At 40.1% G+C, this 25,280-nt stretch overlaps 1 protein-coding gene across 2 annotated transcripts in view; it reads right to left on the reverse strand.

The window, feature by feature from the left end:
• Nucleotides 1-3,199: 3,199 nt before the first annotated feature.
• LHX9 (LIM homeobox 9) overlaps nt 3,200-25,280 on the reverse strand; it is a 46,615-nt gene continuing 24,534 nt past the window's right edge. Inside the window, exons 4-6 of one of the 2 annotated variants that reach the window (XM_044301740.1) lie at nt 22,002-22,007; nt 18,381-18,577; nt 17,352-17,609 (exon numbers count right to left, since the gene is read on the reverse strand). In XM_044301740.1, coding sequence (XP_044157675.1) covers nt 17,352-17,609; nt 18,381-18,577; nt 22,002-22,007 — 461 coding nt within the window. Of the gene's footprint in view, nt 3,720-17,351; nt 17,610-18,380; nt 18,578-22,001; nt 22,008-25,280 lie in introns of those variants that run through there. The other variant, XM_044301741.1, reaches the window with a different exon arrangement.

Consider the following 25,280-nt stretch of genomic DNA (forward strand, 5'->3'; position numbering starts at 1 on the left):
TGCTCTGATGCTCCTATCCTACATCCTAAAGGAGTGAAGGGGAGCTTTCCTGCTGAACCCCACCACTGTTTGTCTTGTTGTCCTGTTCCTTAGCCTGGCCCCAGGTTAGCTAAAATGAAAGCCTTACTAACATTTTTTGTACCCCTGATAATGCTTTTCCACTCGTCAGGTGCCTCTTTACCCCTTACAGTGCCTCTGCTCCTGACAGACACCGACAATGTGTCCACATCCACCAGGTGCTTCTCTGTCCCAGCTGTTCTTCCCTAATCACCAGGTGCTTCTTTGTCCCTGATGGTACCTCCCCACCCGCTGATGCACTTGGCAAACTTACATTTTGATATGAAGAACCTGTTGTTGCAAATTTGGATTCCACCCCTGACTTTTTATTTAGATTATTCTTATATATGAGCTGTCAAATAATGTTCAAAGAGGGACATACACACTAACGAGGTTAGGCGGTTTCTCGCTACTTGTGACCAATATGCATATAACATGAATATATGGCACTTACTAATATAGCCTTTGTTGTTATTCTGTGTCGTTAACTATATTTCATAAGCCAGACCACCTTGTTATGCAAATCTTTTGTGCTATCCACATAGAGATCCTGTCTATAAGATGGCTGCTGATGGAGGCTCATGTGACAAGGCAAATTGCCTCCATATGATGTCTACTTGACATCATCTGTCTCCTTGACATTTTCTGTTATATTGTAGGAGGAACAGAAAAACAAAAAATTCCATTACAATCCATTATATGACCCTAACGATTATAATTGGGTCCATCAGGTTTCCAACAGGGAGCCTGTCATTTTACCACACAAATATTTTGTGAGGGAGGTTTTGTTTTACAGAATCTTCAGCATAGGCCGCTAATGGAGCCCCTGAATGCCTTTAAGAGGCATTCCGTTTTAATCCGTCATAATATGCAGGACTTTGTGTTCCAGTCTGCATAACGCAAGCCAGACGGATCCGTTATGCTTAGCCATGACTTCTATTATGATGGATCAAAACGGACTACCTCTTAAAGGCTTCCATTTTGCATTCCGTTTACAAATTCTGTTATATTCCGTTATAACGGAACCTATAACGTTATTACTAACCCACCTGAACACCGAACCCAAACCTGGTGAAGTTCGGGTTCGCTCTTCCCTACTTATGGATATATTATACTGTGCTCACATCATCCATGTCAGTACAGTTTAATAGATCTATGATCAGATATGAATTTACTGCATCATAAATGAAGATGATGCAGTCGTTTCGAGTCAAGGGAGCCACAGTCGGCCCAGGAGATGCTGCCAACACACAGACCGCGTTTCCTGGGTCGAATCAGCTCTTAGTGTACTTTATAAAATGGGTAAGGTATTTGCACTGAACAGCAAATACCAGAAATGAGAGACCAGAAACTGAAGAATGGTGTTGTTTAAAATGACTGCAGTGGTAAGAAACCAAAGTGAGGCAGTTCTTGCAGAGTTTTTGAAAATTGTGAAAGTATCTTTTCATACTTGATCCAGTGACAGGCCATGTACCTTCTAAAAAATATATTATTATTGAGCATTCAGATGACCGTACTGGTTTTGCAGTCCGCAGACCACGGATCCTCAAAACACGGATACCGGCCATATGCATCCCACACTTTCCATGGGTTCTACTGTAGAACTGCCTATTAAAGTCTGCAAAACAGATAAGAATAGGACATGTTTTATAATTTGTGGAACAGCCACAGGGATGCGGACGGCATACAGATGACATTCACGTTCTGTCTGCATTTTTTGTAGCCCCATAGAAATGAATGGGTCTACTTGCATTCTCCCAAAAATTTGGATCAGACATGGGCTGAATATACAATCTTGTGAGTGCTTAGGAGTAATAATCCAAAATCACAACTTTGTTATGAAATGTTTGTAGAAACACCTTTTATCTGCATTGAATTTATTAATGGAAAAAATCTCATTTATTTTACAGCAAACATCAATGAAAGTTATTCACACAAATAGAGAACAAGTGTATTAGAACCTCATGCAGATTTAAAAAAAAAATTTTACTTTTTGTTCTTAGAGTCGTCCCATGTATTGTGCTTTAAAATTGCTTCTTCACGGGAACTGTCGTATTGAAGAAGCAGCCTGATCTGAAAGCAGCATACTGTAGGGCAGAGAGGCTGATAAGATTGATATATAGTTTTATGGGAAAAGATTCAGGATAACTGGTACTGTAATTAAACCTCTATTTGTTCTGAGTTTAGTAGTCCAGTGGGCCTTCCTATCAGTAATTGACAGTCTGTATGCACACTCATGAAAGGAAGGCTGTCAGTCATTGATAGACACCATCCACTGGACACCTAAGTCCTGAATTAATAGAGATTTAGCTCAATAACCTACAAGTTCTACCAAATCTTTTCCAACAAAACTATACATTGATCTGCTCAGCTCCTCCTGTTCTATAACATGCTTCTGGCAGATAAAACTGCTTGTTCAACATAACAGACTTACTTTAAACCAAGTTCACTTATTGTGGCAGACATAAAAGTTCATACCTCCTTCACCAGTGGATATGGTTAGACACAATTTGTATTACTAAAAATATATATACGACTGCAAAAAATCTGGGCTGTGTGATCCTGGCCTTAAAATATTCTGTTGGCTTCCATTGGTCATTAAAAGAAAAGAAAAACCTGTTGTTTAATCGAAAGCTCTAGAATGAACCTAAATGAGTTGTCCCATTATAACAACTTATCCACTATTCACAGTATAGGGTGTAAGGGTCACATCTGTGGGGGTCCAACGTCTAAAGCTGACGCCAATCACTAGAATGGGTGCCCTTGTTCCTCTGTTTAAATGAAGCAGAGACACATATGGGCGCTTCCGGAGATAGTGGAGTACCATTGCACATTCATCTCTGGCTGTCTCATATGTTTGAAAGGAGTAACAGCACACATGTGTGCCTGACGATCCATTCAAGTGGGAACACAGGCCCCCATTCTAGTGATTGGCGGGGGAACCAGAGTCAGAGACTTATCAGAGACTATGGATCGGGGATAAGTTGTAAAGAGACAACCCCTTTAAATGATTTTTTTCCATTAAGCATATTTGTAAATTTTTAATGAGTTCTTATTAGTTATAACCATTTTCTGAAACTATTTTTTTTAAATGCTCCTTTTGGTTGTGTTACATGGGACTGACCCTGAAAGGAAAAAAAAATTGTAATGAAAAGTGTATAGACATAAATGATACATAATTCACATTTTTAAGAATACATTTTTGCAGGCATGTTATAAAGTGTTTCTTTTCACATTTATGTTAAATGTATTGTGCTTAAAATCAGGCAAGTCATCAATAAACTTTGCATTCAAACGGATTCATTAATGCCAGGTTGCTCCATTGTGTATATACATATTTTATAATGTTGTAGAGAAATCTATAAATCTTGAAATTGCAACTGATAAATTGTTATGCCTTTCATATCTACACTATAGCACAACATTATAATTATCAGCCAATTATGCATATGGAAAGGAAAAAACAATTCTCAACATTCAAAAATGACAAATGTTTTATGTTTATATATATATATGTATAGTTTTTTTTATGTTTTTAGCTAATTTTGTCTTTGTCTTCACTGCAGTAGGTTTTCCGATCAAACTTTTCCCCTTCTTTAAATACTTTAGGGAATTTTCAAACGCCGGGTTGTATGGCTGTTAAACCCCGAACATTGTTCTCCCTGAAAAAAATCATAGCAAAAATGTATTAAACTACAGAGCAACCTGGCACTAACGGGGTAAGCAATTACTTTAATGTGATTTGATTATGTTTATTAACTAAATCCAAAAAAATAGGAACTAAACCCAAAATATAAACCACCTACTTTAATGTGACGTTCCACTTTGGAGCTACTTTGCAGAACTAAAATGAAATAATAATGGAATACCTTCCATTAGCTGCATGAGCAATCCAATTCTACACAGCCTCCTTACCTGTCTGTCAGCAGGCTACAGGTCGTTGCTTACAGCTATGAGAAGTCTACAAGTGGGCGGCAGACTCATTAGTCTGTAACTTGCTGACACATAGGCAGGGGTGTTGCAGGGCAATCGCATTCCCTTAGTTAGTCCTGCAGTGTTTTTAAGAACAAGAGCAATTCCGATGATGGTATTAGATTATATTTAATTTGGAAATCAAGTCTTTTATTGCACCAATCAACAAATATAAAATAAAAAAATTGCAAAAAACACTGTTTTGTGTATGCAGCTTCATGCAGACCTATACAAACCTTGAGTGTAGTCTGATCCTGTAGTCATGTGTAGCCTACTGTCTGCAGGCTAGCAAGAAGAGGAGGCATTTTGATTTTAGATTATTTTTGAGCAATAAAAAAAATTGGTTGCAAAGAAGATTTCATAATAGCTACAGAATAGCTCCAAAATGGTGCTAGACGTAAAATCTTCACCCAAGACTCACCAGTTTGAATTGATGGTAGTGATAAATGAATGGTACATACTCATGTTTAGCAACATTTTCTGACCAGAAATTGCCATGATGATTTTTACTTTATATTTTATATAAATTGCTAAATACGCGCCCAAGAAGGAAAACCATTATAAGCATATGTAGCTTGAAATAGGTGGCTTTCTTACCACTCCATCAATTTTCTTATCTTGAAAATATTAAAATAGAGAAATTTCTAAGTCTAAAGTGAACACGATCTGTGTTTGCGTGGTAAATATGGGAGTACTGTTTTTTTTTTACTACCTGGCCCTGTCAATCAATGTTCAGAGGGAGTGGCAGTTGTAGAGAGAGCAGAGCCTCTAGGAGTAACAGCTACGCCCCCGTTGCTCCTACAGGCTCATTTGCATATGTTAATACTTCATTTTTCTTAGCAATGCGGGCACATATGGACATGGGACCAACACAGATGCCTTCAGCTGCCAAGCGCACATGCAACAGGTCAACCAGTGTAATAGGTACAAATCTGCTGACAGATGCCCTTTAAAGGCACCAGTATCATGACCATTAGAAGATGATCTGAAAATGGGTGAAATGTAGCAATATGGCCCCATATGCTGTGAACAAAATGTTTTTAACGTGTCAAAAAGCATGAAATTTGTAATGTAACCCATTATAGCATCACCCTTCATATTACAATTCTCTACACTTTCTTCACCTGTTTGCTCTCTGCTTGCAACTAAATTATGAGATACTTTCCTCAAATACTTATGCGGTAACTCCGCTTCTCTGTATGCCTTTTTATTTTATTTTTTAAAAAGCAATTTATTATCAACCCTTTCCATGCAATATCAGCTAATGTGAGGCACATTTTCATAAGAAATTGCATTTCTCTGCACGCTTTTCTCCAAAAGGTAAGAAACTTTTGTAAAAGACATATCAGTGTCTTAGCAATAAAATGCTAAAAGTGTTATATAATTCCAAATACCTTTAGTCTCTTTTAAGATATAGTCTGAAAGCAAAGAGCAGATTGCAAATCAAGCTATAAATAATAGTCCACTAAATACAAATTGTTTATTCACACAAATTTAATCAGATTTCACAAAGGTTTGGTCCATAAATATTCAAAGGGAATTGCTCTATACAATGCATTTCTCAATAAACAAAAAAATAAAACATGGACATTTGTTCTCTACTACATACTGTACTGAAACACGAAGATGTATATATAAGATCATTATTTGTAGCCAGCTGACCAGCCGAACTGAAAGTCAACTCTCTCCTGTAACAGATCATTGAAAAGTTTGACTTTATATTTTATTTTTATTCAGAAATAAGAATTAAACGTACAAAACTATTGAATTGTCAAAAAGGAAACATTTTAACAAACAACACAAAGTCATCCTGATTTTCACAAAGTACTGTAAAGTACAGTAAGGCACTTGAAGAACTGAGATACAACCCCATATAAAGGAGTTTAATTCATCTTTCTAAAGGCAGGAAATACAGACTGGGGTGAATATGTTGTCTGAAAATCAACAGATATTTATGTACAGAATGTTACCTATACTATGATCATATGTAAAATGGAGACAGCCATCTGTAATGTATTTCATTGCACAAACTAGGCCCATTCAAACATGTGCGATATAGTCTTGATTTCCTGATTGTTTTGCTACTCTGCAAAATGTAAATGTAACTGACCATTCCTTAAATGCTTCATTCATACCAGTATATAGTACTGAATGTACATTTATTTTTCTTTTCTTTTTTTTTTTTTTACCATTGTACAAGAATGTAATACCCAATCATAGATTTAAGATGGATTAATATGGTAAGAACCCTGAGAAGTTTGATAATCCGGCTATTTAAAAGAAATGAATGAAATGTTCATTCTTAAGCAAACTTGACCAATAAAATGTTTATTTGAAATTTTGGCTCAAAAAGCCCTTAACAAATTTAGTAATATAACGCTACATCATTTAACTACATTGAGCAGCTAACATTTTTTTCTGGCTTTTAATAATATTTAAGTCATACATTTACCAATATGTATAGCTTAGGGAATGTTACCTTATATAATCCGTAACTGCAAGCAGAAGCAAAAACCTCATCAGAATCACATAGGACGTTTATGTTGAAGTTTATGGCTATGGTACTTTACTGCAGTCTTAGTAATTAGAAGTTTCGGAATTCCCATTCCAAATTTTAACGTTTTCTGCTACAGTGTTGATGCCGTTTTGGAGCATGCTGGCATTTTTTGGGTCTTGTTTCCACTAGTTACTACACTAAAAAAAAAGTTATGTAAAAAATGTATTTTTTACATGGGGTACAGCACAAGTGGTCTACTATGTAAGAACATTTCCTGGAACTCTTTCTGTTAAAAAAAATTAAAAATAAAATGCAGCTAAAAACACATGAGATATGTATTTTGGCTTTTTTTTCTCTGGCCAGTGCTAAAAATATACAAAGTGATTTGTCTCAATAGGATGCTTGATGATTTTCTGTACTAATGACGTATTAAACAGTACTATGCCCAGTGGCTACTTTAAAGCCATTTAAGGAATGTAAATTCGGATTTCCATGACAATCTAGGTAACGTGCAGTAATCATATTACCACCTCATACATTACTAACTCACTACTCTGTTCTTCCTCTTGTCCAGCATCGAGTTCCAGCAATGACTTAAGAGTTTGCGTTTCACTATGGAAAAAAACTTAGCATCATTTAATAGTGCAGCATGTTCATCTATAGGATCTTCTGTGAACCCGGCTTTAACGTAAAACACTAATTTAATGTGCAAAAGCTTTATTCAGTCAAGCAAAACATTGATTCAGAGCATGGTACACAATCATTTAATTAATTAAAAAAGTAACATTCACCAATGTCAAAGGCATTTGCCTAAAATACAGAATGTCAGATAATGGCAATGGATTGGTTAGACCTACTGATCTCGTCCCCTTGTACGTACCGTATACCTTTTATGTTTAAGACCCTATATTGTTTTTATTGTATCCTAGGTGGAATAGCATTTGCATATATTAGCTTTTCCAAAAGAAATAGTTTTCAAGGTTCATAGATTTTTATATCTTGCACTGATGAGAGTTAACAGGCCTGAAACAGCTCTATGGAAGTTTGAATAAGGTTACTTTCACACTTGAAAGGCTTAACGCTAGCCCATGTGTGATCCGTATTAACACTAGCCCATGTGTGCCACCAGAAGTCCGCTCTGGCCCCATTCACAAAAACTGCAGGGGTTGGCCACTTTGCAAAATTTTTTGTTTACTCGCTATATTTCTGTCCCTGCTCCTGTTGCCTTCAGCAGCTTTCATCCATATTCTTTTTGTTCTGCTGGTTTTTTAACGGCCGCTATAAGAATTGATTCTACTGCGCAGACACCGAATACTTGTTGAGAAGTCTGGGCAGTAGAAAACAAGAGGGGAGTGTTCAATGCTGGCAGGACAAGGGACCCTATGGAGGCATTATCAGGGATGTCACAAAAAGATGGCAGAGCTGCAAAAACAATGCACGGACACCGTTTACAGCAGAAGCCAGATCATAAACCGGCAGAAGAAAAATAATCTGGATGAAATTTAAGGCAATAGCAGTAGGGACAGAAATATAGCGAGTAAGCTAAAAATATGGCAGGGTGGCCAACCCCTTTAAATTATTGGTTCATCATGTGGTAGTTTTGGAAATCAGTTGCATTACTTATCTCATACTGATCGTGAATTACATCCAGTATTATAGCTAACAGCTACATTTAGAGGTTTTTCTTGCTGTTAATGGAATCAGTCAACAAGCTCGTCGACAGACTACCCTAACTTAATTATAATGCAGTTGGACGGTAAATTGCATTGTGACTTACTTCAGACTACTGTAGCGAACAGAATACAAATCAAGAAAGCAAGTTTTCATTCTGAAAATAATGCTGGAAGATTTCAGCTTTGAAGCCAGTACAAATGTGTACACAGCTTTGGACTATAGTACAGACAGCAACTCATAGGCCGTACAAGATAAATAATGTAATGTCTTCACAAAGTTAGTGATACACTAATGGTTCTGGATACAAAGTGAGCCACTGGAAAAATTGCAGTATTACCACCCGCCATCCTTAAAGGGATTGCATTAGACATCTATTGGGAATCTGTTTTTCCCAAAAATACCACCAATCTGGTCCCTGGTCTTGTCTGATATTTACTTAGATGTAATGTCGTACAAGAGGGGCACTGTTTTTGGAAAATAATGAATTAGACCTTGTTTGTAATTGCATTGGGGGGATTTATCATGAGGGTAATATTTGAAGTCAGCATTTGCTTGAGTCTGTGTTGGAGTACCATGTGCAAAATATATCAAAAGTCACATGCTAAACATAACACTTTAGACTAGAAATGCTGCTCCAATCTTTCTACGCCATCATCCCCCTACTAAAGTGAGTCTGCTAATTTTTTGCAAGTGATAAATCTGTTGTTAAACTAATATTTCTAAACAGGCAATTTTCTCACCCACTTTTCATAAGTGGAGAAAACTGCAAACGTTTTTGTGTAAAACGTCAAAATAAGGGCATACCCTTATGAGCTATTCCCCCGTCTGGTTAACACTATTTTTCAAAGTAGTTACAAAATAAATACATGAATTCTTAGGCTAATTGTACACTAGTGTTAAAATCTTCTTGCAGGCCTGCTAGAGTTCATGGTACCTGGCATAGCCGTATACTGCCTCCCCCCCCCCCCCCCCCCCCCCAGAGTCCATTGACTAAAATGGCTAAAATGGGACCCAGTGGGTATCTGGAGTTCATTGTACCCATCATAGTTGGAAAGGGCTGGAGCACCGCCAGGCCCCATTGACTGTAATGGGACCTATAGAGGATCTGGCCTGCTTCCAGTATTAGCACCAGGATTCGTCTGGACAAAAACTGCCGCTTGCAGTGGTTTTTGTCCAGTCGAATCCCAGCACTAATGCCAGAAAAAGGCCAGATCTCCACCAGGTCCCACTATAGTCAATGGGCTCCAGCAGGGAAATGCAGTATCTGGCTATGCTGGATACAATGAACTCCACAGGCACGTTCTCTGCTGGAACAGTCTGCCAGAAGATTTAAACACAAGTGTGCAACTAGCCTCACTATTAATGGGACCTGAGTATCATAACTCTCATCAAACGCAGATGCTGAACTTGCAATTGTTGTACATTTGCTGCTAAACATGCATGCTCAGATTATAATTATTATTCATAGGATACAATAAAAATAATAAACAACCCTTTGCACACAAGTTATTTTATACAAAAGTAAGAAAAATAGCATATATTAGAAATAGTTGATGTTTGTCTGGTACAATCTGATTATTAACAAATTAAAAAGAAAATCCATGAAAAGCCCACTTTTCACTAAAAAACACAAATCATATTTTGCTTATTTCCATCTAACTTGAAAAATAGATACTAAAACATGATTTCAAAGTAATATTCAGGATATGTACAATCATGATTGTTTCTTACATTTAAATATGTATTTTGTAATAAAATATTAATGTTTAGATGTCTTAAAATATTTGATAAATTAGAAAAGACAAATATCAACATAAATGTAGAACATGAATGAGCAAAATAAGAATGACGTTACATCGGACAAGCAGAGGAAATAAAACTAAACTGGGTAACAGAAGAAGAATATTTTCTGAATGTTAATATATTTATTTCAAACCAATCTAAGTACATTTTGGCCTTTGCACCTGAACGTGGTTACTGCAAGGATGTAGTCTGCTGCTCTGGTCCCCAATGTTCCGTTCCCCTCTGGGCCCACAGTGACGATGTCACGTTCATGATTCACTTGACTCCTGCAGACTGGCCTCAGTGGTTATGTGTGCATGAATGGCACATGACCACAGAGGCCAGCAATTGGCTGCAGAAGTTGCAACGACTGTTGAAGGCCCAGCGAGGATCGGAGCCATGGTGGCCTTTAAAGGAATAAGATCTCTGTTTTAATTTTACAGAGCTTGCCAAAAAAAAATAAAAAATCTTGGAGAATCCCTTTAAAGTGGTTTTCTGGGTGTTTAATTTTGATAGCCGATCCTTGGGATAAGTCATCAATATCTGATTGGTAGGGGTCTGACTCCCGGCCAATCAGCTGCTTGAAGAGGAGTGCAGCGTATGTTTCCTGAGGCAGTGACATCATGTTCATTAGTCACATGGCTTAGGCGCAGCTCAGACCCATTCAAGTGAAAGTGTTATCTGTGGGGATGCCAAGTTTTGGACCCCCATCGATTTAATACTGATGACCTAGCCTGAGGATAAACACCTGGAAAAACCTTTACTTATTGGTAGTAGATAAATGATTGAACTCACAAGTCATCATCCAATATATGTATGTTAAAAGTTATATGTAGGTAATAAAATGGCTTTTCTGAGATTTTAGAACTCCTAACTATAACTATAACACCACTAAATGGAAGATGAATCTATGTATAATGTAGTCTGTCACATTTGAGTAAATGAGCGGGAGACATTTGATGTTGCTCAGGACATGACCATTTTCCTTCATAGTCCTATCCATCAGAAGACTGAGAATTTGTTGTTGTCATGAGCAACAGAGCCCTTTTCTTGTGTGTCATGTTTGCAATAATATATCACTTGTGTTAAAGGGGTTGTCCGGGTTCAGAGCCTTCTTCCCCCACTCAGCCCCTCTGACATGAGCATCGGCTGTGTATCGCACAGGGCAAGGGTTGTTTGTTTAAAATTTTACAATGCTAGGCAGAGGCTTCCGCCTGGCAGTGTTACCGGTGATGTCACCAGCTCTGATGGGCAGGCTTTAGGACTGCCCTAGCCATTTTATAGGCTAAGGCAGCACTAAAGCAGTCCATTAGTGCCATTGACATCACTGGGCTCACTGCTAGGTGGAAGCCGCCGCCTAGCTTACCCATGGAGAGCACGGTACATCATCGGATCTCCCGAAACAGCCCTTTCCGTGCGTGATCATGAAATGCTGCTATGCTTATGTCAGAATGGCTGAGTGGGGGAAGAAGTCAGCTCTGACCCCAGACAACCCCTTAAATTATTGTTTGTTGTGGGCAGTTTTTTTGGTGTTTTGTCTGTGACTGGGCTATAGATGGGATGTCATGAATATATAAGAAGAGATTCTTTATTACATTAATGAATGCCTGCCTGGACCACACCATGAACTAAGGAGTGCAGAATGTCTTCACAAATATTTGGAAATGCATCACCTCACATAATACCCTGGAGTCTTCACTCATAACGGGGAGAACCTGGCTACCAAGTCATGGAGCATGGCTCTTTGGCCATAGTGTAAAACAAATCTTTGCTGGCAGTAGGTTCCCTGGAATATTTCTGAACTGAAATGCTGAAAATTGTATTTCAATGTGCCCTGATAATTCACTTTTATACAGAATAGCTATGGTCACAAGTGGCTGAAATGTTGTAGACTTTCTGCAAAGTAGTTTACAGTAACAAGAAAGTGAGTGAGATTCTAAAAAAATCTCATCCAAAAGTGGTGGAAAAATGTCCACAACAAATCTACATGTATGGGTGACTTCACGCAGCAGATTTTGTTACAGAAAATGCCTGCAGATGAAAATCAGTTCCATTCAATCAAAGAGGAAACAAAGACACCAAGTGAGCTTGTCAATACAGCAGAGTGAGAGAAAGATATAGCAGAATTGAGTTTGCCTGCCAGTTTAATGCTAAAGCCTGCTGGAACAAAGAAAAAGCCTGAACCAAGACAAAGCCAGACAGGAGGTGTTTGTCATTTGCCACTTGCTACAAATCATTTGTAGTTGTCAAATTCATGATGCCCAAGTATGGCAGAGAGAATTGCAAACGTTTGGTTGTTTTACTATGCCCAAGAGAAAAGGTTTAACCCCTTAGTGACCACCCATACGTGTTTTTACTGACGTAAACAAAGGGGGTTTTAGCTAAACGGCTTGCTTTAATCAATCATTACATGTACTTAAAATTGTACATTAAAAACTATAACTTGTCCTGCAAAAAATAAGACCTCATACAAGTACATTTATGAAAAAAAAAAAGTTCTAGCTCTTGGAATGCAATTTTTTTAAAATGTGCTTGATCACTAAGGGGTTTTAAGGCTAAGTTCACACTAGTGATTGCAGTTACATTTTTGAACACATATTGTTCTAAAAAAGAATGTAAATACGGCACTTATGGACTTCTGGGATGCCCTGCTGTAGCCTTGTATGCATCCGATTTCATATGAAGGCATATAGAGGTTCTATGTTTTGGATTCTTTATGAATACAACTGAAAAAAAAAAACATGGCATACTCCATCAGATGCTGTATTGGGATATATTTTACTCTAGAATATTTCCATAATATGAATCTGTACAGATGAACCCACTATGTGTGGCTTCGTACAGCCTCGGTTTGTGCATGAGGACAGATTCAACTTATTTCTATGAGATTCGGGATCCATAAAAAATCTGCATGGCTCTGCTCACATCAGTGTCACACTTTATTATCAGTTTAAATGGAGCAGAAATGTAAACAAAGCAGTTTTTAGCAACCTAGAGACAAAATGTAGAAAGAAAAAGATCAGTGTGAACAGAGCCCATGCTACAAAATACAGACCCAGGAGTAGAAATCCTGCCATTGTTCTGTGCACCCAGTGTCCACCTATTTTACATAAAAAAGACATTCAAAACATACTGCAAGAATACACTAGTGTGGCCTTGGCCTAAGTATGACTCCAGCGACAGAGTTTTCCCGGTTCCCAGCTACAGAACAGCAGATTATAATGCAGAAGGAAATGTACTGGACGTGCTCATGGTCATAAGCCTTTTTCAACAGGTCACAACATTTTAACCGTTCACGAAGTACAAACTTTTTCAAAACGGTAGGAATCTCATCTTGGATTCATAGCAGATTAGTCTTTTTACTCTGAATTTACTGACATTTGCATTCAGTTATTTTTTTCAAGGTTATGGAAATAAGTATAATATAATTTACTAAGAGGCACTTAATAAGAATGGATGCATATAGATCATGCTTCAAATTTGCAACTGAAAATAGAGTGGAAATCAGTGTATGTCATTAAAAGAGACCTACCTAATATATATATATATATATATATATATATATATACATACTGTATAACTTAAAAGGCCCTTTAGTGAACATAAGACAACAGTTTTTTTATAACAGCTTTTTTGTCTAGGTTATCAGTGCATGAAGTTATAGTTATACTCCTGCAAGTCCTTTGCTCTTGGGGCCCATGGCAGTGGCACTGTTATATTAGGTTTCACATACAGGCTGTGACTTTTCAGTGAAATAAAAAGCAACTTATATACAGAACATTCTCAACAACTTGTGATCTGTGTGTTACATGCCGACTATTAGGCCTCATGCACACGACCGTATGTGTTTTGCCATCCGTTATTTTTCTGATCCATTGTAATAATGCCTATCCTTGTCCTCAAACTAGAAAAAAATAGGACGTGCACTATTGTTTTTTGCGGGGCTACGGAACGGACATACGGTCGTGTGCATGAGGCCTTACACTGAGAATTCCAGCTTTCTAAGGGCTCTTTAAGGCTGGGGCTACACAGTGATCTTTGGTTAGGAGATGGTTGTCACAGCCAAGATCTCTGTGTAGCGGTTCAGCCACTGAACTGAATAGCATTGAACTGTGACTCGCAAGTTGCCACAACTGTGATCTCAGAATTAAAATCCTGCAGTGGTGGATTTTGTTACGGCTAACATCGCCATGTAGCTCCAGCCTTACATTGGCAGATTTTTTTGCAGCTAAATGCCTGAACGAACAGCAGCTATTCACTCACATTATTGTCAGAAGCACACTGACACAGGGTAATGAGCTGCCGACAAAAACTAATTTGTATGCCGGCATAAAAGATCTGATTGCTCATTTGTCAGCTGATCGGTGGGCAATTTGCGCGGGCCAATGATCAGCAAACCTCTTTATTTGGCTTATAATAGGTCTGTGTAAAAAGCCCTTAAGAAAACCTGTCACCGCAAAATGTAATGAAATCTGCAGGCACCATGTTATAGTGCAGGAGGCCTTACACAGAGAATGCTATCAATCACTGATAACACCTCCCCAGTGTACAACTATCTGTGACTGACGGCTATCTCTGTATACACACGTACACAGAGAATGCTATCAATCACTGATAACAGCTCCTCCATGTACAGCTATCAGTGACTGACGGCTATCTCTGTATACACAATTACACAGGGAATGCTATCACTGATAACACCTCCTCCATGTACAACTATCTGTGACTGACAGCTATCTCTGTATACACACGTACACAGAGAATGCTATCAATCACTGATAACAGCTCCTCCATGTACAGCTATCAGTGACTGACGGCTATCTCTGTATACACAATTACACAGGGAATGCTATCACTGATAACACCTCCTCCATGTACAACTATCTGTGACTGACAGCTATCTCTGTATACACACGTACACAGAGAATGCTATCAATCACTGATAACAGCTCCTCCATGTACAGCTATCAGTGACTGACGGCTATCTCTGTATACACACTTACACAGGGAATGCTATCACTGATAACACCTCCTCCATGTACAACTATCATCTGTGACTGACAGCTATCTCTGTATACACACGTACACAGAGAATGCTATCAATCACTGATAACCCCTCCCCGTGTACAGCTATCAGTGACTGACGGCTATCTCTGTATACACACTTACACAGGGAATGCTATCACTGATAACACCTCCTCCATGTACAACTATCATCTGTGACTGACGGCTATCTCTGTATACACACGTACACAGGGAATGCTATCACTGATAACAGCTCCTCCATGTACAACTATCTGTAACTGACAGCTATCTGTGTATACACACTGACACAGAGAATGTTATCCTCACTGATAACACCTCCCCTGTGTACAGCTATCAGTGACTGACAGCTATCTCTGTATACACACTTACATAGAGAATGTTATCACTGATAACACCTCCCCTGTGTACAGCTATCAGTGACTGACGGCTATCTCTGTATACACACTTACATAGAGAATGTTATCACTGATAACACCTCCCCTGTGTACAGCTATCAGTGACTGACAGCTATCTCTGTATACACACTTACATAGAGAATGCTGTCAATCACTGATAACACCTCCCCTGTGTACAGCTATCAGTGACTGACAGCTATCTCTGTATACACACTTACACAGAGAATGTTATCAATCACTGATAACACCTCTCCTGTGTACAGCTATCAGTGACTGACAGCTATCTTTGTATACACACTAAGGAATCATGCACACAAACGTACTTTCTTTCCGTGTCTGTTTCATATTTTTTTTGAGTTTTTTTCACTTCAATGGGTCCGCAAAAAATCAGAAGTTACTCCGTGTGCATTCCGTTTCCGTAAGTCCTTATTTCCGTTCCGCAAAAAAATAGAACATGTCCTATTATTGTCTGCATTACGGACCAGGATAGTGCTGTTCTATGAAGGGCCAGCTGTTCCGTTCTGCAAAATACGGAATGCACACGGATGTCATCCGTATTTTTTGCGGACCGCATGAGCCCTTACACAGAGAATGCTATCAATCACTGATAACACATCTAATGGGTACAGCTATCAGTGACTGACAGCTTTCTCTGTATACACACTTACACAGGGAATGCTATCACTGATAACACCTCCCCTGTGTACAGCTATCAGTGACTGACAGCTATCTCTGTATACACACTTACACAGGGAATGCTATGATTCACTGGTAACATTTCCCTCCTGTACAAATGGACACAGAAAGAGCAGAGATTTAAATGTATAAATTGCAGGTTTTACTGGATATTTTCCCACAAAAAAATATATATTAATCTGCTCAGCTCCTCCTGCTCTATAACCTGTTGCCTACAGATTGCACTGCATTTCATGGTCACGGGTTCCCTTTTTCTCTCACCCATTATGTTACTCCAACATCACCATCCATATCAGTGTTCACACACTAATTATTGATATGAAAGCTAAATGATGTGGGTGATTTGGATTTACACAATGCCCAGGATAACCGTGAGCAGCGAGAGCACAAAGCTGGAGGTAGAGGTGGTTCTATAGGGATTGGGCCTGTAACTTGAAGCACTGATAACTTCATAGAGACTTTTCCACATTTTTGTACAACAAAGGGCCTTTTATAGATCACTTCTAGTACTTCTCCTATTCATGAGTCTGTCCATTGTCAAACGGCAGTGTAATATAAAGAGATGGCAACTCCACATTTAGGCAGCTACTGGTTGATACAGACTTAGGGGCAGAAGAAACAAGAGGACATTGGAGGCAATATATTATAATGACATCAAATAGAGTTAGGATTTTTTGTGAAAACCAGAGAATTTTAATAAATACGGAACTTTTTCATAATTAGTCAGACTGCTCCATTCCAATTAAATTCTTGAAATTACCTGAACGTAATGATATCACTACATGGGCAGTCCTAGTGATAAAAGAAACGGAGATGCCAAAATCACAGTGAGAAGAGTAAGACATAGGTGCAGAGGGTACCAAGGGGCCCCCTGCCTGGTAAGAATACAGTACTGCACCAGGCTCCAGCACTGATCGAAGTTTGATATAACTCAGGAATAAATGAGGGACAACATATCGCACACTGAAATGACCATTTGCCCGTGCCCGGTGCATCTCTTCACTCTGCCCTACACAGTATCCATACATGGGTGCCCATGAAAATTACTTGTTCAGGCAACAATGACAGCACATAAGAGATGCCTATATGTCGTGATTAATTCACTGAGTGACAACAGAGTTGATTCTTCTTCTTCTAAAATGTTCAGTTGATATATCCCAATTAGAGGGTTGAATGCACAGTATTGCAACAAAAAAAGAGACAGCAGAAGACAAGTAGAGTCTTAGTACACGTTAAAAAAGATTGGTGAGTGTAGTTTGAGAAGGGCTTCCGGACTCATGATTGTCCATGTTTGGAGTTACAGAGGCCCCGACATTGAGGGAGGGGCTGGTGAGTTCTGATAATGTGGATGCGCCACCTGTTGGTGTAAGTGCAGCACTGTCCGCTGATGCTGGAGCGCTGAGAGAGGGACCTTCAACCTTATCGCCTCCCCCATTCTCCTGACGTAATAGATTCCTTCTGAATTTCGCCCGTGCGTTTTGAAACCAAACCTGCAAACCAATCCCAGGGCATTCCTTTTACCGATTATTTTTTTTATTTTATTTTTTATCCAGATACTTAATTGGGTGTGTTTTACCTACTTCGTAAAAGACTATCACCTTATAACACATGGGTTACCATAAGGGCCAACTATTCTACAGCCAAAAGTCACACTCAAGCTGTATGGCTTTTACATCATTTTTTTAGGGGCCATAAACACTATGACGGTGTGTATTTTTTTTCCAAAACCAGGATTGGGATCGAAACAGAGGACAATTATAAAGGAAAGATGTATGCTTCTGTTTGGATGTACAGTCCCAGTATCAGCTAAAAAATAATCATTAAACTGGAATAAATTCTTAGCCTGCTTTTACTGGATGAGCTATCATCCAGTAGATGGGAATTATCTCTGTGTATTAGATGCAGGCTTAAAATATGATTATACTATTCATGTGAGACAGACATACAGAAGTAATCTGTCATAGGACTAGGGCCGTCGTCTACTAAAGTTGTGCTAATGGGAGTAGTGGAAAAGATGACAATGAGAGCAAGTTTTCAGTGACCTCCTCATATGTCAAAAACATTCACCCGCTTAAAACATTACACCCAATAACTACTACACAGTATTTCCATGCTAAGCCAGTCAGTATATCAGTGTTATATCTGACTCATTTAGCAGGGAAAGTAATAATAAAAGACAAAAATTAATCATTCACAGGGGCCATTCTGACAGACCAGGGGTACCACAGGACATTTCTAGGAAAGGAGAACGCATTGCTCACCTGTAGGACCCTTTTGGTTAATCCTGTTTTTTGAGCCAGTTGCTTCAAATCCTTTGCATCTGGATTATGGTTTATAGCAAAGTATGACTTCATGGTACGGAGCTGGTGATGTTTAAATGAGGTACGCATTCGTTTTGTCTTTTGGGAGGGAGGATATGACTGGTCTCTGTCCAAATCTGTGTCATTCTCATTGCAACCTGTAAAGAAAATCACAATGATTTCAGGGCACAGAAGGTAGGGTTCGGTCAGCTAAAACATGGATAGATAGATAGATAGATAGATAGATAGATAGATAGAAAAGAATTATGAGACAAACATATAGATAAAGAGATAGATATAAATATTGATACATAAACAGAAAAGAAAGACAAAGATTGGTTGTTATAAAATTAATATACTGAGGCAGAGACATAAATATAGATAGAAAAGAGAGAAAGAAAGATTTATACTCATATAGATCCAGATTTTATATATATATATATATATATATATATATATATATACACATACACACATGATAGAGAGATAGATAGATGCATCGATAGAAAATAAATATTGTTATGACATAAACACAGAGATACATATAAAGACAGAGATAGATAGATAGACAGATAGTTATGTGATATAGATATAAATATACAGGTATAGGTGTAAAAATATGTCACGTTTTTGGGAGTTTCCGCAGTTGCCTGGACACAATTTACAACACATTAGAAAAGCATTTTAGCATATATAAAAAAAAAATAATAATCAAAAAACTGAAAACAAATTAATGCAAAAAATTGTGTTTATTGACTATAAGGGTCCATTCACACGTCCGTCATTTGGGTCCGATTCGCTCTGGGTCCGATTCGCTCTGGGGCTGAAACGGATGCGGATCTGAATTTTCGGGATCCGCAATTCCGTTCCTGAAAAAAATAGAACATGTCCTATTCTTGTCCGCAATTGGGGACCAGAAAAGGCATTTTCTATTATAGTGGCTGTGATGTGCGGTCCGCAAATTGCGGATCGCACATTGCAGGTGTCCGTGTTTTGCGGATCTGCAAAACACTTACGGACGTGTAAATGGACCCTTAGGCTACATGCATACGAACATTGTTTGTTTCCATGTCCGATCCGGGTTTTTTTTTTTGCGGATAGGATGCAGACCCATTCATTCAAATGGGTCCGCAGAAAATGCGGACAGCACACCGTGTGCTGGCCGCATCAGTATGTCAGTATCGTATGCCCACAAAATAAATAGAACATGTCGTATTCTTGTCCATTTAAGGCATTGTTACAATGGATCCGCATACGGATGTCATCCGTTTCATTTTGCAGATCCACAAATTGCGGACCGCAAAACACATACGGTCGTGTGCATGTAGCTTTAGGCTGAATTCACACTTCTGGTATTTGGTCAGTTATTTTGATCAGTTATTGTGAGCCAAAATCAGTTGCAGGTCAAAAACACAGAATAGCTGCAAATGAAATCATTACACCTGATCTCTGAGCAGGCGTCACTACTGGTTATGATAACCGATGGAAATAACTGACCAAATAACTGATGTGTGAACCCAGCCTTAGGGCTTGTTCACACGAACGTAAAGGCTCCATGCCCGTGCTGTGGACCGCAAATTGCGGTCCGCAATGTACAGCACCAACCGTGGGCCAGCTGCATGCGGATCGCGGACCCATTCACTTGAATGGGGTCCGCGATCTGTCCATTCCGCATTCAAGTATGCGGGCTGCAATACGGCCATGGAAGGGCAACGGCCTTGTGAATGAGCCCTTAAACCTCATTCACATGTCAGTGTTTTGGTCAGTGATTTCCATCAGTGATTGTGAGCCAAAACCAGGATTCGAGCCTTCACAGATATTTAGGGCTCATTCACACGAACACGTGCTGCCCATTGCCGTATTGCGGTCCGCATTTGCGGATCCACAATACACGGGCACCGTTCCGTGTTCATTCTGCATCACAGATTCCGCATTCACTTCAATGGGCCTGAAAATCTGGAGATGCAGAACGGCGTGGAACGGAAGCACGGACCGGAACACTACGGAAGCACTGCGGAGTGCTTTCTGGGGTTCCGTTCCGTGCCTCCGCACTGCAAAAAGATAGAACTTGCTCTATCTTTTTGCAGAACAGATGGATCACGGACCCATTCAAGTGAATGGGTCTGCAATCCCCATGTGGCTGCCCCACGGATGGTGCCCGTGCATTGCGGACCGCAATTTGCAGTCCACAGCATGGGCAGGGGCTTCAACAGGTTGTGTGAACAAGCCCTAAGTATAAGGCCCCCTGCACACGAACGTGTGCGCCCCATTGCCGTATTGCGGACCACATTTGCGGATACGAAATACATGGGTGCCGTTCTGTGGGCATTCCGCATCACGGATGCGGACCCATTCACTTCAATGGGTCCGCAAATCCAGAGATGCAGAATGGTGCGGAACGGAAGCATGGAACGGAACCCTACGGAAGCACTACAGAGTGCTTCCGTGGGGTTTTGTCCCGTACTTCCGTTGCGCAAAAAGATAGACCATGTCCTATCTTTTTGCGGAGCGTCCAGATCGCGGACCCATTCAAGTAAATGGGTCCTCGATTCGCTGAGGATACCCCACGGACTGTGTTCGTGCATTGCGGGCCGCAGCACGACCACGGGTTGCACACGTTCGTGTGCAGGGGGCCTAAGGGAAACATCTGCACCTGTTCTGTGTTTAGAGCTGTACCTGGTTTGGTCTCAAAATCACTGATGGAAATCACTGACCAAACACTGAGGTGTGAATGAGGCCTTACACCAGTGGTCCTCTCTTCTTACATGGTGACTGGTGTGTCTTCCTCATTCATCTCTGACAAACGCAATCAGAGCCCAAATTATAGGGCAACTGGTCGGCCGCCTAGAAGAGCTGCATTCTGCTATGCTGAATGTTCATGTTATTGCTATAAGGATATGGGGATAAGTGCCAATCACTCTGATGAAATAAGGATCAGCATGCTAACATGCAACGTGTTAATCCTTGATTCCCCAGCAGCAGACATCAGGGTCCAGTGCATCTGGTTGATATCAGTGAGATCTGCTGACAATTATTTTATACATATATGTAGTTTATCATTCGTTGTACGGGTTAGTGGTCTAAGATGTCCTTTTACTCAGTGGAATATTTTAGTAAGATGCTTGAAGGAAAACATCATTGTAGTAAAACAAAATAATGTGGTTCTCGATGCCAAACGATCAGTTTACCATTTACCATCACTGCCAAATGGTAATTAAATTGTATCATTTTTATTAGGTTAGATAATGTGATGGACTTCCACATGGAGTTTATCACTTTCTAGAAATACTGTGACATGCAAATCCATCCTTAGCTAATATTCCTGATACTTCCTCCATGGTTAGGGAGTCTTCTCAGCAATAGCTAGCCGAAAAATAAGGAATCGTCTGCATGGCATTTATTCTCATTCATGTGATTTTTGCTGATCTTTTGTAGTAATAATTGATAACCTCATTTGCTTTACTTATGATTACTGGACTGTTTGGAACAAATATTAGGATGAACAAATGTAACAAAAAATTATAAGGAAATATGCACAAAATCCATTAGGGGGCACTGCAACACTGTAGTGTACTGCTTTACTGAGCGCTGTATATTCCTTCCAGGGATTTATTCTGATAAACTAAAAAAGTGTGCAAAATTCTGAATTTATTCTATGATAAGTTCAATGTATACATGAAAGGTCACCAAAAACACAGCATGGACCATATGAATTGTAATTATTGTATGTATTATTTTATGATATGCATGATTATTGTGCTGTCAGATATACAGTAGTATTTGTCTTGGTGCTATTTCACACTTGCGTTGTCCGGACCCGGCGTGTACTCCACTTGCCGGAATTACACGCCGGATCCGGAAAAACGCAAGTAAACTGAAAGCATTTGAAGACGGATCCGTCTTCAAAATGCGTTCAGTGTTACTATGGCAGCCAGGACGCTATTAAAGTCCTGGTTGCCATAGTAGTAGTGGGAAGTGGGGGAGCGGTATACTTACAGTCCGTGCGGCTCCCGGGGCGCTCCAGAGTGACGTCAGAGCGCCCCATGAGCATGGATGACGTGCCATGCGATCACGTGATCTATGCGCTTGGGGCGTCCTGACATCATTTTGAAGTGCCCCGGGAGCCGCACGGACGGTAAGTATGCTGCTCCCCCGCTCCCCACTACACTTTACCATGGCTGCCAGGACTTTAGCGTCCCGGCAGCCATGGTAACCATTCAAAAAAAGCTAAACGTCGGATCCGGCAATGCGCCGAAACGACGTTTAGCTTAAGGCCGGATCCGGATCAATGCCTTTCAATGGGCATTAATTCCGGATCCGGCCTTGCGGCAAGTCTTCAGGATTTTTGGCCGGAGCAAAAAGCGCAGCATGCTGCAGTATTTTCTCCGGCCAAAAAACGTTCCGTTCCGGAACTGAAGACATCCTGATGCATCCTGAACGGATTTCTCTCCAGAATGCACTAGGAAAAAACTGATCAGGATTCTTCCGGCATAGAGCCCCGACGACGGAACTCTATGCCGGAAGAAAAGAACGCAAGTGTGAAAGAGCCCTTAATTGTTGCATCGTACAGTGTGAACTCTTAAAAGACTGCGTTGCTGCTTTACGTATTATAATCTATAGCTGTACCACATTATGCCTTCAGAGATTCTAATTACCATGAGTAGGCCCCTTTCACACGAGTGAGTATTCCACACTGGTGCAATGTGTGATGCGAACGTATTGCGCCCGCATAGAATCCGGGCCCATTCATTTCAATCGGTCTGTGTACATGAGCGTTGGTTTTCACGCATCACTTGTGTGTTGTGTGAAAATCGCTGCATGTTCTATATTCTGCGATTTTTGCGCAACGCTGGCCCCATAGAAGTGAATGGGGCTGCTTGAAAATCGCATCGCATTCGCAAGCAAGTGCGGATGCGATGCGTTTTTCACGGATGGTTGTGAAGAGATGTTTGTAAACATTCAGTTTTTTATCACACGTGTGCAAAACGCATTAAATCACATTGCACCCGCGCGATAAAAACTGAGCAACTGAATGCAATCGCGAACAAAACCGAATGGACCTGCTTGCGAAATCGCACATTTTTCACTGAATGCATCCGCAACGCATCCGGACCTAATCTGCTCACGCTTGTCTGCAAGGGGCCTTAGAGTGAACATACACATAAGACCTAAGCTGGCAGAACTCATTGATTTTGGTGGGTCGTGACGACTTTTTAATGCGTATGAAGTGATTGGCCAACGTTAATTCAGTAAAGGATTTCATATGAATGCCTGATCCTTTATTGTTAAGGAAGATAAGGTTCTGGCAGCTGCTTATTCTCTGATCCCCACTATAAATATTGGCCAAGCCCAGTCTGGATGTGTATGGGGAAGAGCCGACAACTATTAAAACTATATGACCACCTTTAGACTTTGAAGTACAGTACAATAAAGGATAGATACCGTAGATAGATAGATATGTAGATCTGAGATAGATATATAACATAGTAACATAGTAACATAGTACATAAGGCCGAAAAAAGACATTTGTCCATCCAGTTCGGCCTCTCATCCTGCAAGTTGATCCAGAGGAAGGCAAAAAAAACTGTGAGATAAATTTGAATGAAATATAGAGAAATACAGGGGGGCATTTATTATGGTATTTGCGCCAACTTAGTGGCGTTAAAAAGTTGCTAATTTTGGCACAAACCATATTTGTGTCAACATTTTCACGTTTTCCCCCTTCTCACTGCTTTTCAGAAAAGGCGAGAAAAGGGTGCATGGCGAGGACAGGAGGGGGTGGGGCCTGCAGACCCGACATGTATCTGCATTCACGCCAGTTTTCTGGAGTGAATTAATATAGAAATGTATGGCAGCTAGGAAGCAGCTGCCATAGATTTTAGTCTGTTGCACGGCCAATGAGAGGATGCACCAAATCCATGAAAGGCCTGTGCCTCTGCATAAATTTGGCACATCCTCTGGCTGCACACGGGGAATCAAGACCGGCAATGAAAACGCCGGTCATGATAAGTGTGCCCCATAGGTTCTCACTTCAAGGTCAGAGTCTGATTGATATTTGTTTGCAGTGATAGTGTCCAGACCTATCTACATTCCTCTAGAAATCATTGTGTGATGTGATGTAGATATCTTATCACTAAAGTAATAACTCTCTGTAGTCTGGTATTCCCAAGATCAGATTGAGTCAAACATTGTATAGGCAGCATAGAGGGATGAGGGTGTCAGTTCACCACCACCTTCAAGTGTTTTGAGGCACAAGTATTGGACTTTCTCACAAGAGGATCCTCCAACAGACCCATAAGTAACATAGCCTTGCCTCCCACATACAGCTTTGCCTCCCCTGTAGATATCATACACATGCTGATCAAAAATAGGCCTGATCACACAGGATGGTATAGCTGTCAAATTCCTGCATGGATCACAGTGATAAAGTTTAATTTCAAGTGACTGGACTAATGCACTGGATGCCAGGAATAGACAGGGTCTACAAACCACGGAACACAAATCAAAAAACCTAAATGGACACCAGGGGCTGGGAAAGAAAATGGCTGGAAACACAAGATACACTGGTATACTGGTGAAGATTCCAAGAAAACATAAGAGGCCATCTATGACTAGCATCCCCTGGAGAGCTAAGATGGCCGTACATGTGAGAGAAGTCCACACTGGAATGTGGCTGGTCATCCGTGGAATGATTCATAGGAATGATCCCACCAGTAGCACAGCAGAGTAAACTGGCCGATCAGGGAGTCAGTTTAGGGGAGGGGGGAGGAAAAAACACACTGGGCTCACACAAAATGGCAATGATCTGTCATGTTCAGCTGATCATGTCATAAATTAGCATTTTTGGTCAACCACACCCAA

Source organism: Bufo gargarizans, chromosome 7, assembly GCF_014858855.1.
Source record: "Bufo gargarizans isolate SCDJY-AF-19 chromosome 7, ASM1485885v1, whole genome shotgun sequence".
NCBI classification, from domain to species: domain Eukaryota; kingdom Metazoa; phylum Chordata; class Amphibia; order Anura; family Bufonidae; genus Bufo; species Bufo gargarizans.